The 13,250-nt window shown below is 39.1% G+C and overlaps 1 protein-coding gene across 1 annotated transcript in view; it reads right to left on the bottom strand.

Annotated features, from left to right (window-relative positions):
* The window catches only part of LRCH1 (leucine-rich repeats and calponin homology (CH) domain containing 1), a 216,360-nt gene that overhangs the window by 33,376 nt on the left and 169,734 nt on the right, over positions 1–13,250 (bottom strand). Inside the window, exons 12-15 of the mRNA XM_006884551.1 lie at positions 11,300–11,389; positions 11,157–11,193; positions 9,396–9,449; positions 6,714–6,786 (exon numbers count right to left, since the gene is read on the bottom strand). Coding sequence (XP_006884613.1) covers positions 6,714–6,786; positions 9,396–9,449; positions 11,157–11,193; positions 11,300–11,389 — 254 coding nt within the window. The remainder of the gene's footprint in view (positions 1–6,713; positions 6,787–9,395; positions 9,450–11,156; positions 11,194–11,299; positions 11,390–13,250) is intronic.

The raw sequence follows: 13,250 nt of genomic DNA, 5'->3' as shown, positions 1-13,250 counted from the left end.
GACCAATGAGTTTTAGAAAAAATGTAGAATTTCAAGAGAGACATATTGTAGTGGTGGTATTATTATGTGCCGTTGAGTCTCTTGTGACTCATAGCAACTCTACCTACAACAGTTCTGAATCCTGCCCTATTTTGAGCCAATTTCATTGTCTCCAAGACACCAACGCTATGACCCCAGTCACTGAGTCAATCCATCTCATGCCCGGTTAGGAGTGCAATATTGAAAAGGAAAGAAAAACACTAATATAAGTAACAATAAGCAAGGTATAAAAATGCCAATTTACCAAAATGAGTAAAGAATTAAATAGTACCAATGGAAGGCAAGTTACATTCTATGAGGTTGAGATGGTAATAAGATTGCTGTCTAATTTGCAAAGGTTAAGAGATTAATTATGAAGACTGTATAATGGAGAATATGTAAGGAAACAAAACTGATGACATACCCTGCTTTGAAATGCCAGTATGTGGGTACAGAATAGGATCACCTGTACCAAAGAAAGTGGAACCAAGGTGCTCCCTGGAAGCAAAGATGGTGAAACTCTGTCTCATATCCTTTGGACACGTTGTCAGGAGGGGTTAGTCACTGGAGAAGGACATCATGCTTGGTAGGGTAGAGGACCACTACAGGAGAGGAAGACCTCTGACAAGATGGCCTGACACAGTGCCTATAGCAATGGGGTCAGGTGTGCTGGAGATGGTGAGGTTGGCTCAGGATAGGGCAAGGTTCAGGGCGGTTGTTCGTAAAGTTGCTACGAGTCTCACATCGACTCCGTGGCACATAACAACATCATCATCATCTAAGAAGAGGAGGTAAGAATAGGAAAAGTAGACTGGAGTCCTTTCGTAGCAATAGCAGACAGGTCACGTCACCTAAGTTGTTGTTACTGCTGTCAAGATGGAAATAACTCAAAGCTGACCCTCCACTGGATTTTCAGAGGCTATAAAATTCATGGGAGGAGATTATCCATCTTTGTCCCTCAGAGTAGCTGGTGGATTCACACTGCCTAACTTTGAGATGACCGTCCCATTCCCTCCTCACTGTGCCACCAGAGGTCCCTACCTCACCCACAGAGACAGAAACTTTTTCGGCATGTCTGGTTCTTGCACAGCTTCAAAGGAAGTCTTTTACATTTCAGATATCATTAATGTCTAAGGAAAAATCAAATCACATATAAATCTTTCCACTCTAGGCTTTATTTTCTTAAAAATCAGACCCAGACATAATCAGGATTTCTGAAAATTAATAAATGTCTTTCCCTTTTTATTTTTAACTAAAACAAACAGATGACAAAATGCAAACTCATTGCTACTGAGTCAGAACCCACTCATGGCTGATCCGCCCACTGAGTTTCCAGGACAGTAAATGGTAGGGGAGGAGACTGCCCATCTTTCTCCTGTGGAGTCTCTGGTATATTCAAAGCACTAGAATCATATAACCACTGATTCAGCAGCACAACTTCCTCCAGACTACACCTCCAGCACTCCCTACTTTTAAAGAACTGTTTAACAAGGAAATGTCCGTTCAATCCTTCCTTAACTTTCGGAGTTAATAAAGGATATAAGAGAAGAAACTTCTATATCATTGCGGTTTTCAGTGATATTTCTTTTTTAAACCTTAAAAAATAGATAATAAATTCCCTTTTATAAATGGATTCAGAAGTATATATTATCCTTGTATATAAGGATTTTATTTTCACATTTCTGGTTCATTTTGACCAAGGATCTTAACAAGTTTAAAAAGTATATTTCATTGAAATTGCCTATAACATATTTAGATAAAATGTATCAACAGCAAACATATTTTCCCATTGTGTTGGCACTGTAGTTACAAGTCAATACAATAGTCAATACAGTATTCACCTCTCGTCCTGGTAAATCATACCCTCTGTACCACTGAACACGACTTTTATCACTTTGTATTTTGAGGTAAAATACCTAAAATGTGAACTAGCAATAGACTAAAATGAGAGTTCAGATAGATGTAGTAATGGATTAACAATTTTACTTACTTATTTTAGTGTCTAAAGCTATTTAAGAGAGTTCATAACACTACTTAAAAGATACGCATCATAATTCTGACTAGATTTTTAATTGCACATTTGATTCTTAGGAAAAAACTCTTAAATATTATCTAAACGAACTTACACTCAGAAAAAGTATTAAAAGTCAAAATGTGCAAATAAACTGTAAAAAGGAGACAGCACAATAATGTCTCTTCTTAGGTTGGTCCCAACATGTAACACTGCTTTCAGGATAAACCTAGGCTCAGTCAAGGCAACTTTACCTACTTTGTATGATTCACATAGAGAACACATAATAAAAGAACAATCTCTAAATACATTTAGTTCAGAAGCAGAAGCAAGCACAGATCACCCAGACAGGGAAACCTTTGCAAACAATCAACAATTCAAAAAACTCTGGAAGAAAAATCAGGAATGATTTTCAATTATTCCTGGAAATTTAGAATATTCAAGATAAGAAATTAGTTTGAAAAGCTGCTAGAGAATAATCCACATGCATTTTTATGGGTTCTATATGTGATTTCCTGTATTAAACATGCATCTGAACAGGTGTACAGAAATGAATGTCCCTTCTCTCCACTGGCTGACTTATGAGCAAGTTGAAGGATAAGTGCAAAGCCACCTACCATTGTCACTGTCTCCTTCTGATGGAATGCTGTAGCTAGAGCTGTCCCAAGTTTGTGCCTGTGTAAGTTTGTTGAAGGAGATAGGAGGAAGAGTGAGGGCTGGGTCTGCAGGACAGTGAGATCCAGTCCACGTATAGTTGCACGAGGACCAGGACAAACCAAAGGGCAGCAGCATTTCACAAATGGAATAAGGTTTGTATGGAAATGAAGTAGATTTCATTTTTATGGGATTAATTTCAAACATACAATATAGGAGAAGAATGAAAGATGGTGCATGGAATAAAAAGAACGATAAAACTGAGTATTAGTACTTATCAATCACATACTTTGCATGCAGTTAATATTGTTAATTGTAACAGTTCCACAACCCCACTAATGTAAAGCACGGTTTGAAACACATCAGTTGACAGAACGAAAGAGCGCCCACAGATTATGCAGATAAAAAGCAAAAGACCTACTAGATAATTTTTTCAGACTTTGCAAACAACTTACACTCTTAGTAAATAGTTTCACACAAAAAGTTTGTCACATAACGTAATGCTTAATACAGGAACAGATATCTATTATTTAGAAATAAAACCATTACAGAAGCAGTATTTCTCATTCATAATCTTTTCCAACGAAATACAAAATTTCTCTTGAAACACATCAGTGGGTCTACCAGTGTGTTTTAGTGGTAGCTGAATTTAGACAAATCTTTCCTCAACCCTTCAATATAAAAGACCTCTCAAAACTGTCTTTGATACTAGTCTAACCTTGACACTAGTAGAGGTACTTAAAAAATAAACCAATAAATGTCAGTCTATTTAAAGAACTTTGCAGTTGGTAATTTATGAAATGGTAACATCTTTCCATTGGATTAAATATTCATATATTAATTTCATACATTTTAAGAGATGGTGTTGCTGTTACATGCCATTCAATCACCTGTAGTTCATAGTGAAACCTTGCACTATCCTAAGCCAACTTCATTGTCTCTGACACATCTACTCCCATATCCCCAGTCACTGAGTCAATACATCTCGTCCAGGATCTTCCTCTCCTGGGCAATTCCTCTACTCTTCCAAGCATGATGTCCCTCTCCAAGTACTGGTCCCTCCTTACAACATACCCATATTATGTCAGATGGAACTTCAGAATCCTTGTCTCCAAGAAGCAGCCTGGTTTCACACTCTCCAGGACAAACTTGTTTGTTCTCCTAGTAGTCTGTGGTATATTCAATAGTCTTCTCCAGCACCACAGCTCAAAGGCATCAATTCTTCTACCATCCTTAGTCACTGTCCAGCTTTATGATGCATAGCAAATAATTGCAAAGACTACAGCCTGGATCAGGTGTATCTTAGTCTCTGGACTGACATCAAGTTTTTATTCTACCATAATACAATGCTACTAAAATCAAGATGTGGGTCTAGTAATGAATATTTGGACTTTTTTTTGGAGGTAAGAACAAAAAATTCAAAGAATAAAAAACAAAAACAAAACATAAGGCTTCATTCAAAAAAACATTAAGTCAACTTTCAGAATCTCATCTATTCAAACTTGATGGTTTTTATTTATAACACAGAAATAAGTTGACATACTTAATGTTAAAAATAAAATTAACCTAGCCACAATGAATGAACTTGCTTTAGGAATTAAAAAAGAAAACTTCCTTTTTAAAAAGTCATCTTTTGGTGTATGCTTTTAAAAAATAGCAAAGTAGTTTTCAAAAAGGGCCATTTTTGTTCTTTTGCCATGAGTATCTCTTCAAAATAAACACATGTGTAACTTCTGCTGTTTCCAAAAAGCTTTACTGGAAAAAAGTCAAAGAAGAGATGAGTTCCTGAGGAGCTCTGGCTTTTGAGCGCATAAGCCTTCTAATGTAATTCACATAAAAATATTCATAGTGAGTGTAAGCTAATGTTCAATCAAAAGGACTGAAGCAGGGAAAGGCTTAAAAGAAGGTAACAGATCCCTGAACTTGAAATGGGGAAAAATACCCCCAAAAGTGATTAATTAATTTTAAAAAACAGGAGAGAGAAAAGGGAGAAGGGTGGGCTGGACAACTGCTTGGCTCTTCTACCACTGGTGTGGCGGGGGAAGGCAAGAGGTCTGCTCTGAGCCAGTTTGTCTGCAGCGCAACAGAAATTTGTGGATAGGGTGACCAGTGAGGTTAAAGTTTCTATTCATTTGAAAGGTGACTGAGGTCTCAAATCTAAGCTGGGCTATGGACACTACCTTTTCTAGCCTACGGGGATTAACAGGTACAGCATCCACCCTGGGATGGAATTCTGCTGACCTCATAGGAGCCCAGGGCAGTTTGCCTGTCTAGGGATAGTGTCATTGCCAGCTCATATTTGGGGTACAGGCATGGTATCCTGGCAGAGATGTCTAGTTTGAAGAGACAGACACTGACAGCCTGAGATGTCTAAGGAAAGACATCTGCTTCAAATGTGATCATAGTGTACAGATAGCAATGTATCCCCAAGGGTTTCTAGAAAGAAGTAAGGATCCCAGTCAGAGCTGGTGTTCCCACTAATTCAGAAGATGGTTTCAGGCCAGGCCCAGCACAGTCCAGAGGCTTCCACAGGGGTCTCTGAGTGCAGCAGAGTCACATGCCTGCTCCTGGCACAAGATACAAAATGGTGAGGGCCTGGCCTCAGGAGTGCGGGAATGGGTGCTTGTGGTGGGAGGAAAGTCGTTCTCTTGCTCCCCGGGGGGATATGGAGAAAAAAGGAGGTAATCATACCTTTTTTTTTTTGCCATCAGACAGCTGCTAGTGGTGTGACTATTGTTGCAATCTGCAGTTCCTCAGAAGGCCAGACCACCTTTCAAAATGGGCAGTTCTGTGCTCCATCAGTCTTCTTATCTGATGTTTTAATTTCATTTCTTCCCTCAGGTGGTATCTGAAGTACTTCATTATCTTCTTCCTTTTTAGACTCAAGGTTCTAGAATTCTCCTCTGTGTCTTACCACTGTTTGCTGGTATCTTGCTTGAGGAGGGTCAGGAGGAGGCCCCATTTTCCTATTTTGCCATCTAACTCCACAATCACCAACGTCTTTCTGACTCTAGCCCCCTCACCTAAGCCCTGAAGTCACCACCCTGTTGGCATAAGTTGGGGGAGCACACTAAATTTGCTCCAGAAGCAAATGAGGACGGGAGGAATCTCAAAAGGGAGTCACTCGTCCACAGGCAGCCCATGAAACTTCACTCAGCACAGGCCCAGAAACACTGTAGCAAAGTAATAGCTGTTTTATCTTCTCTGGGCAAAAATTTCCACAGATTCTCTCTTCTTTACTTAACATGTCAGGTACAGAGTTTAAATCTCCTGGAGTCTAGATTTCTGGTTAGCCTGGAGGTGAGGTGACCTACTCATAAACCATCACCCTGAGATGCTTTTAAACTTGAGCCTAGAGAGAACTGGCTTCCTTGTCAACTCTGAGTCAAAATGGTCTATATAAATTAATACAGGTCATTTTCTTCTTTTTTTTTTTTCTTTTGCTTTCGACATTGGGCTTTTTGGAGGAACCACCTTTAAAAAGTCAGTTTGAGGAAACAAACTCCACTCTCAGACTATAAGCTATGTTTCAGAGTAAGCGGAATTAATGGATTGATTGATTGACTGATTGATTAATTAATTTAATGCAAATACCATTCTGGCTCTGTTTCCATCACAATGCAGTGAAGAAGAATCTTTGGAACATTTGTGTCTCCTCATCAAAATGGCATCCCAACTAGCAAACTGTTCATTAAATGAACCACATTCAGATTTTGTTACTGGTTTCAGACGATTTTCTGCTTCAGTACACACCTTCATTACCATTTTTTTTCCTTCACTTTGATTCCAAAGGAGGCACTGATGTAATATGGACTAACGAGCTGAACTTCTACGAATATAAAGCTGAACTTCTACGAATATAAAGCTCTAGCTCTAGACCCTAAATGCAGCAAGGGATGCCAGGATCTGAATGAATTAGCCACCAGTTGACAAGGACTTTCACATTAATTATGTATCAATTTACAAGGTTAATGAGAAACCACTGAGTTTTTTGTTTCAAGTGTAACAACAGGCTTAGGTTGTAATTTACCTGATCTAGGCTTCAGGCCAAACACAGTTGTGCTGCTTGTGGTAGGAGAGATGGCAGGGGAATTCTCGCTCAGCTGGGGAGGCAGAAGGAAAAGAAATTTCAACACGGGAGCAGAACCAGGCAGGCTTCTAAGATTCAGGGTTATCATATAAGCGCCACCTTCTGCATTTACCAGTCTGGCTAAAAGATAAGATTACAGTTGTCTCTTCATATGGCTAGAATTCCCGGTGGCAGAAATATTGAAAAAAAAATTTGCTTTATCACAGTTCACGGACTTGTCATTTTAAAAATATTTTTACAACCTTGTAAAACTAGCAGCCCTTTCTTCCCTCAACACAGCGTGTGAACATTAAAAAGTGGAGTCTGTGTATGATACATAAACACATATACACATTTATTAACATATTATTATGACACACTTTGACATATACACACATCTTATGTTGTTATTAGATGTCGCGGAATTGATTACGACTCATAGTGACCCTATGGTTCAGCGATCTGAATCTTGCCCTATCCCACACTATCTTTGTAATTTCCATCATGCTCAAGCTTACTGCTGTAGTAATAACTGGGTCAATCTATCTCACTGAGAGCCTTCCTCTCTTTCTGTGTGGTAAGTCTGGGGAAAATATACAATAACAGGTGAACATTATTCTACAGATATACACATATTATACCCACATATATTTTCTGCTGAAGATTATCCAAAAACGACTGGAAAAGCTTATCAACAGAGAACTGCCAGAAGTGTAGGTGGGCTTTAGAAGGTTTGTCGTACTAGTGATATTGTACCTTATGTTAGCTGGATCTTGGCTGAAAGCAGGGAGTACCAGAGGAATGTCTATCTGTGTTTCACTGATTATGCAAAGGCATTTGACTGTGTGGATCATAACAAACTGTGGCTGACTCTGAGAAGAATGGGAATCCAAGAATACCTGATTGTGTTAACGCGAAACCTATACTTGGACCAGGAAGCAGTCGTTAGAACAGAGCAAGGAAACACTGCATGGTTCAAAATTGGGAAGGTTGTATGCCAAGGATGTGTCCTATCTCTATATCTTTTCAACCTGTATGCAGAAAAGATTATCCAGGAGGCTGGGCTGTATGAGGAAAAGTGTGGGATCAGGATTAGATTGTTCATCAACAATCTGCCTTATGCAGATGACACCACCCTGCTTGCTGAAACTGAGGAGGACCTAAAGCACTTGCTGCAAAAGGTCAAGGACTGCAGCTTTCAATATGGATTGAGGCTCAATGTCAAGAAAACAAAGATTCTCACCACCGGGCCAATTGGTAGCATCAGGATAGATGGTGAAGAGATTGAGATTGTTCACAGCTTTAGTCTGCTTGGCTCCACAGGCAACTCTCTTGGCACCAGCAGCCAGGAAATTAAAAGACGCACTGTGATGGCAAAGTCTGCTGTTAGGGACCTCTCCAAAGTACTGAAGAGCAATGGAGTTACTCTGGAGACTAAGGTGCACCCGGCACAGGCTATGTCTTTGCAATCACTTGCTATGCATCAGACAGTTGGACAATGATTAGGGAAGATAGAAGGAGTACTGATGTCTTTGAGCTGTGGTCTTGGAGAAGAGTACTGAATATACCACAGACTGCTAAGAAAACGAACAGGTTCATCCTGGAGAGGGTTAAATCCTGCTCCTTGGAGGCAAAGATTCTGAAGCTTTATCTGACATACTTTGGTCATGCTGCAAGGAGGGACTAGTCCTTGGAAAAGGACGTCATGCTTGGGAGGGTGGAGGGAAAGCACAGGAGGGGAAGACCCTCGATGAGGTGGATTGATTCAGTGAGAGGGGTAATAAGGGTGGGTGTGTCGGAGACAGTGAGATTGGCACAGGGCTGTTGTACATAAGGTCGCTATGAATTGCAGGCGACTCAAAGGCACATAGCAACAACATATTATTATAAATAATAATTGTTGTTGTTGGTTATTGTAACGTCAGAACTGACCCACAGCTGACCCTCCATTGGGTTTTCAGAAGCAGTGAACCACACAGGGGGAGACTGCCCATCTTTCACCAGCACAGCAGTGCTGGATTCAAATCACCTGTCTTTTCACTGGCAGCCCAAATCATTACCACTAGGTCACCAATGCTCCCCAACAATAATAAGATGTATTATTCTATAAACACATTACACATATATACAGGTGTACATGCATACATGTGCACACACACGTGCAAACATAAATATACATTTTATACACATTATTATATGAAATAATTATATATTATTAGAAATACAATTTTCATACACACACATCCAGACACACATGAAGACTCTCACAGTATGAGATGAAGAAACAGATGACAATGAATCAGTGTCGCCTCTAGAGGGACACCACAAGCTGAATCACTTATGAGTAACAAGACACTCTCAGTGCTGCCAACTGGGGTTTACTTCATTTGGTTTGGGACAAAGCTACTCTCTAAAGCAGTTCTCATATTTGGTCTTTTAAAACTTTGTTTTAAAAATTAATTTGTAATTACGAATAGAGGCAGATAAACCATACAAGTGCTAACGAGAATGAGACAGAGAGAATCTTCAATACTTGATTAACTCATTAATCACCAAAGTCTTAGATTCTATCTTTCTGTAAAAGGCACTCTGATTCAGCTTTCAAGCAGTACCTCTGCTTCCTTTCATCTTCAAGAAACTTACTTCATGTGGAGAGTACTGGCTCCCATTACTCTGTGATGTTAGATCATGTTGTACCTAAAAGAAAGAAAAAATAGTGCATATGTGTTCTATCAAGTAGTAGAACTGCTGACAAAAGAACAGTCTCTTTCTCACTTGCATCATAACCTTGGTGCACAGATGCATAATGAAGACGCAATACATGAATGAATTAGTGTATTTAGGCAGCCAAGAGGGTCATACTCACATTTTCTAAGACTACAATGTTGACTTCATAGAAAAATCTATCTGAACTATCCACAAAGTAAAGGATTCCCTCAGAGGAGAGTTGAGTCCAGTGTCTCCTAGGGAGCAATCACTAGTTCACAGGTTGTAGAAATGCTACAAAGCAAAAGTGCCTCTGAAAGGCACAAGATCACAGGGGAATTTTAAAACACACACACACACACACACACACACACACACACACACACACGCGCGCGCGCGCCTATACCCCAAATAACCTGGTCCTAAATCATGCTGTCAGGATACCACCTTTGAACTGTGTGAGATTGCTTGACTGCAGTTCATGAGCAGATACCTCTAAACTGGCTTTACGACCTGAGTGTCTAATCACTCCAGACCAAGCAAGAAAGGATGGAGCAGGTTAGAACTTACTTTTCACATGTAACTCACCATCTCAAACCAGTCTCACTCTGAGTCAGGTAATTTCTCTTTCTCTGGAACCTTCTAGGTTGAGCTCTAGTTTCATGTCAAAATGGATCTCTCTACAGCCATCCAAATACAAACTCTAATAAATCTTCTCTACAAATATCACCTCACGTAATACTATTTGAAGGAGCTCTGGTGGCCGTGTGGTGAGGAGATGCACTGCCAACCTGAAGACATATGGTCACACGCACTGACTCCTCCATGGAAAAAAGCTTGAAAATGCTTTCCTATGAGATTTATCTTGGAAGGAGGAGTGGCATCCACTTCCGTAATAGCTTGCCTCCAGAAACCCTATGAACATGTAGATAGGATAAGAGACACCCAAGTGTCGAGGACTCTCCTTCATAGGGTCGCTATGAGTTGCCTGCGACTTGACGGCACTTAACAACAACAATGCGATTTATTACCTCTGAAAACCTGCTGGAGGGCCAGTTATGAGTCAGTGCTCACTTGATAGGACATAACAGCAGCAGCAATAATACTTTTGGACCTATTACTACCTTGCCACTAAGTGCCCCTAGCCATTTCCTCTTGACTATGCTCTTTCCTTCTCCTATAAATTCCCCAAATGGTTTGTTCTTGTGTGTTAAGTCCTTTCTAGCTTACTTCACCTGGTTTACAGACTTATTTCTTGTCTCTAAAACCTGTCTCCAATGGTGATACACTTTCTTGACCCAGCACAGGTGCACTTTCTACCAAAAAGACTGTCTCAGAGCAAATAACTGGAAATAGATCATTTTCATCTTCAAGGAAATATAGAGTAAGTTCCTGAGTGTTAGTGGTACAAATGGTTTGCATTTGAGCACTAGCCCATATGCCAATGGAGCCATTGTGCTGCTGCTATAAAGACTGCACCAAGAAAACCCTTCGGAGGAGTTCTACTCTGTAGCATATGGGGTGACCAACAGTTGGGTATAGAATAAGTGAGCATGAGAACTAGAGCATTTTGGTGAGAATTCACAAAAGCCTCAGGAACACATCCTAAATTTGAACATTTTCCTCATGAATGAAGCCTGCACCTCTTGATAAATCTCAGCATAGCACAGTGACTGTATTCTGTGACAAGATCCTTACCTCACACACTGGAGACGCATCCAGCTGTATCTGACCGCTGAGGGAGCAAGAGAAAAAAAAGACATCAAGTAAAATTCAGAGCAGATGATTCAATCAATGTAAAATGAGGAAATATGTTTTTGTTACCAGAAATATAAGCATACTTTAATGTAATATCTTGTAATTTTAAGGCTTCTGCTGAATCCATGGAACAAAGGTTTACAACACCTCTCTCTGTGCCATCTGTACTTAACCTGAAGATACAGGGGAAAGAAGAAATGTGAGTAAATTCATGAACTTTTGTTTTTAATGAATTCTATTCCTTTTGCTCATATTTAGTTGAAAATGTTAATATATAACAATTATATGTATCCTGATGATTTATTGATGAAAAACTATTGGTATTGTTTTCAAACAACATAGTGTTTTCTCATCACATGCCAAAATGCAATTTTCCATCTGCTGTTGGTATCTAAATCCAACTTATCTACTATACAAAAGATTATTTCCAATTAAGTACTAGTCTGAATAGATTTCACATACTAAATTATCTTCTAGAGCTTCATGAATTTACAGAAGCAGGTTAAGTTGCTAAGAATGGTGTATGTCTCAAAGGAACTAATTGAACATCCAAGTTTCTTTGATATATACCTTCTTTAAAATAAAGAACACACAATTCACATCAATAGGCATTTTTATTTTTAAATTGTCTCAATTTCTTAATTTCAGGGAGTATTATTTTGTTAAGAACCATAAAACCAGATTATTTCTACAAGTAAGATAAAAGTTAACAAAGTCATGTCAAAGGATTGTTTTTAGGTGCCATCAAGTTCACTGCAACTCATATCAACACTATGAACAACCAATCTGAGCCATGCTTTGTCTTCTGCTAGCCTCACCATCTATGATACACTTAAGCCCACTGTTAACAGTCACTGTGGCAATTCAATTTCTTCCGCTTTCAACAGTCTTCCTCTCTTTCTCTGACTTCTCTACCTTTTCCAAAATGATGTGTTTTCCCAAGAACTGGTCTATTTTGTTAACATGCGCAAAATAGGAATTCCCTCCCCCCCAAATATGAAGTTCAAAGAGAAAGAATGAGTTATACATTTCAATTAAAAATTCTAACACACTAACAATCACAAGTCCTTAAGAGAAAATAGTATTAAGTCAAAATAGGGCAACAATAAACAGAAAAAAAAATTCTGATGTTAAGGTTGTATAAAATGCAAGTCCTAAAGTTTAATCAATTAGCGACTTAATTATAAGCAAACTGGAAATAAACAAAAAAAAATCCTGGATCGATTAAAAAAAAATAAAAGAAAAACATTCTGCATACATGCTCAGCATTTCTTAAGCTTAAGGAACTGAAGAACAAATTCAAACCTAGAGTTGCTATAATCAAGGATGCTCTGGGCAGAATATTAAATGATCCAGGAAGTATTAAAAGAAGATGGAAGGAATATACTGAGTCATTGTATAGAAAGGAATTGGCAGATACAGAAGAATTTAATGAAATAACATATGAGCAAGAGCCTATGGTGAGGAAGGAAGAAGTTCAAGCTGCTTTGAAGGAAATAACAAAAAATAAGGCCCCAGGAATAGATGGTATACCAATTGAAGTACTTCAGATAACAGATGTTGCCCTGGATGTGCTCACCAAGTTGTACCAAGAAATGGGCCAACTGACTGGAAGAGATCTATATTTGTTCCCATTCCAAAGAAGGGTGACCCAAATGAGTGTGGAAACTACAGAACAGTGTCACTGATTCCACATGCAAGCAAGATTCTACTGAAGATTATCCAAAAATGATTAGAACAGCACATCAGCAGAGAACTGCCGAAGTCCAGGCTGGGTTTAAAAGGGGTCTTGGTACCAGGGATATTGTTGCTGATGTCAGATGGATCTTGGCTGAATGCAAGGAATACCAGAAGAATGTCTATCTGTGTTTCATTGATTATGCAAAGGCATTTGACTGTGTGGATCATAACAAACAGTGGCTAACTCTGAGAAGAATGGGAATCTCAGAACATTTAATTGTGCTAATACGAAACCTATACTTGGATCAAGAGGCAGTAGTCAGAACAGAGCAGGGTAACACTGCATGGTTCAAA

Source organism: Elephantulus edwardii, unplaced genomic scaffold (genome assembly GCF_000299155.1).
Source record: "Elephantulus edwardii isolate Elephantulus edwardi_28Jun2011 unplaced genomic scaffold, EleEdw1.0 scaffold00036, whole genome shotgun sequence".
NCBI classification, from domain to species: domain Eukaryota; kingdom Metazoa; phylum Chordata; class Mammalia; order Macroscelidea; family Macroscelididae; genus Elephantulus; species Elephantulus edwardii.
Note: the sequence above shows the minus strand (reverse complement) of the source record. Positions and strands in the feature narration are given on the sequence as shown.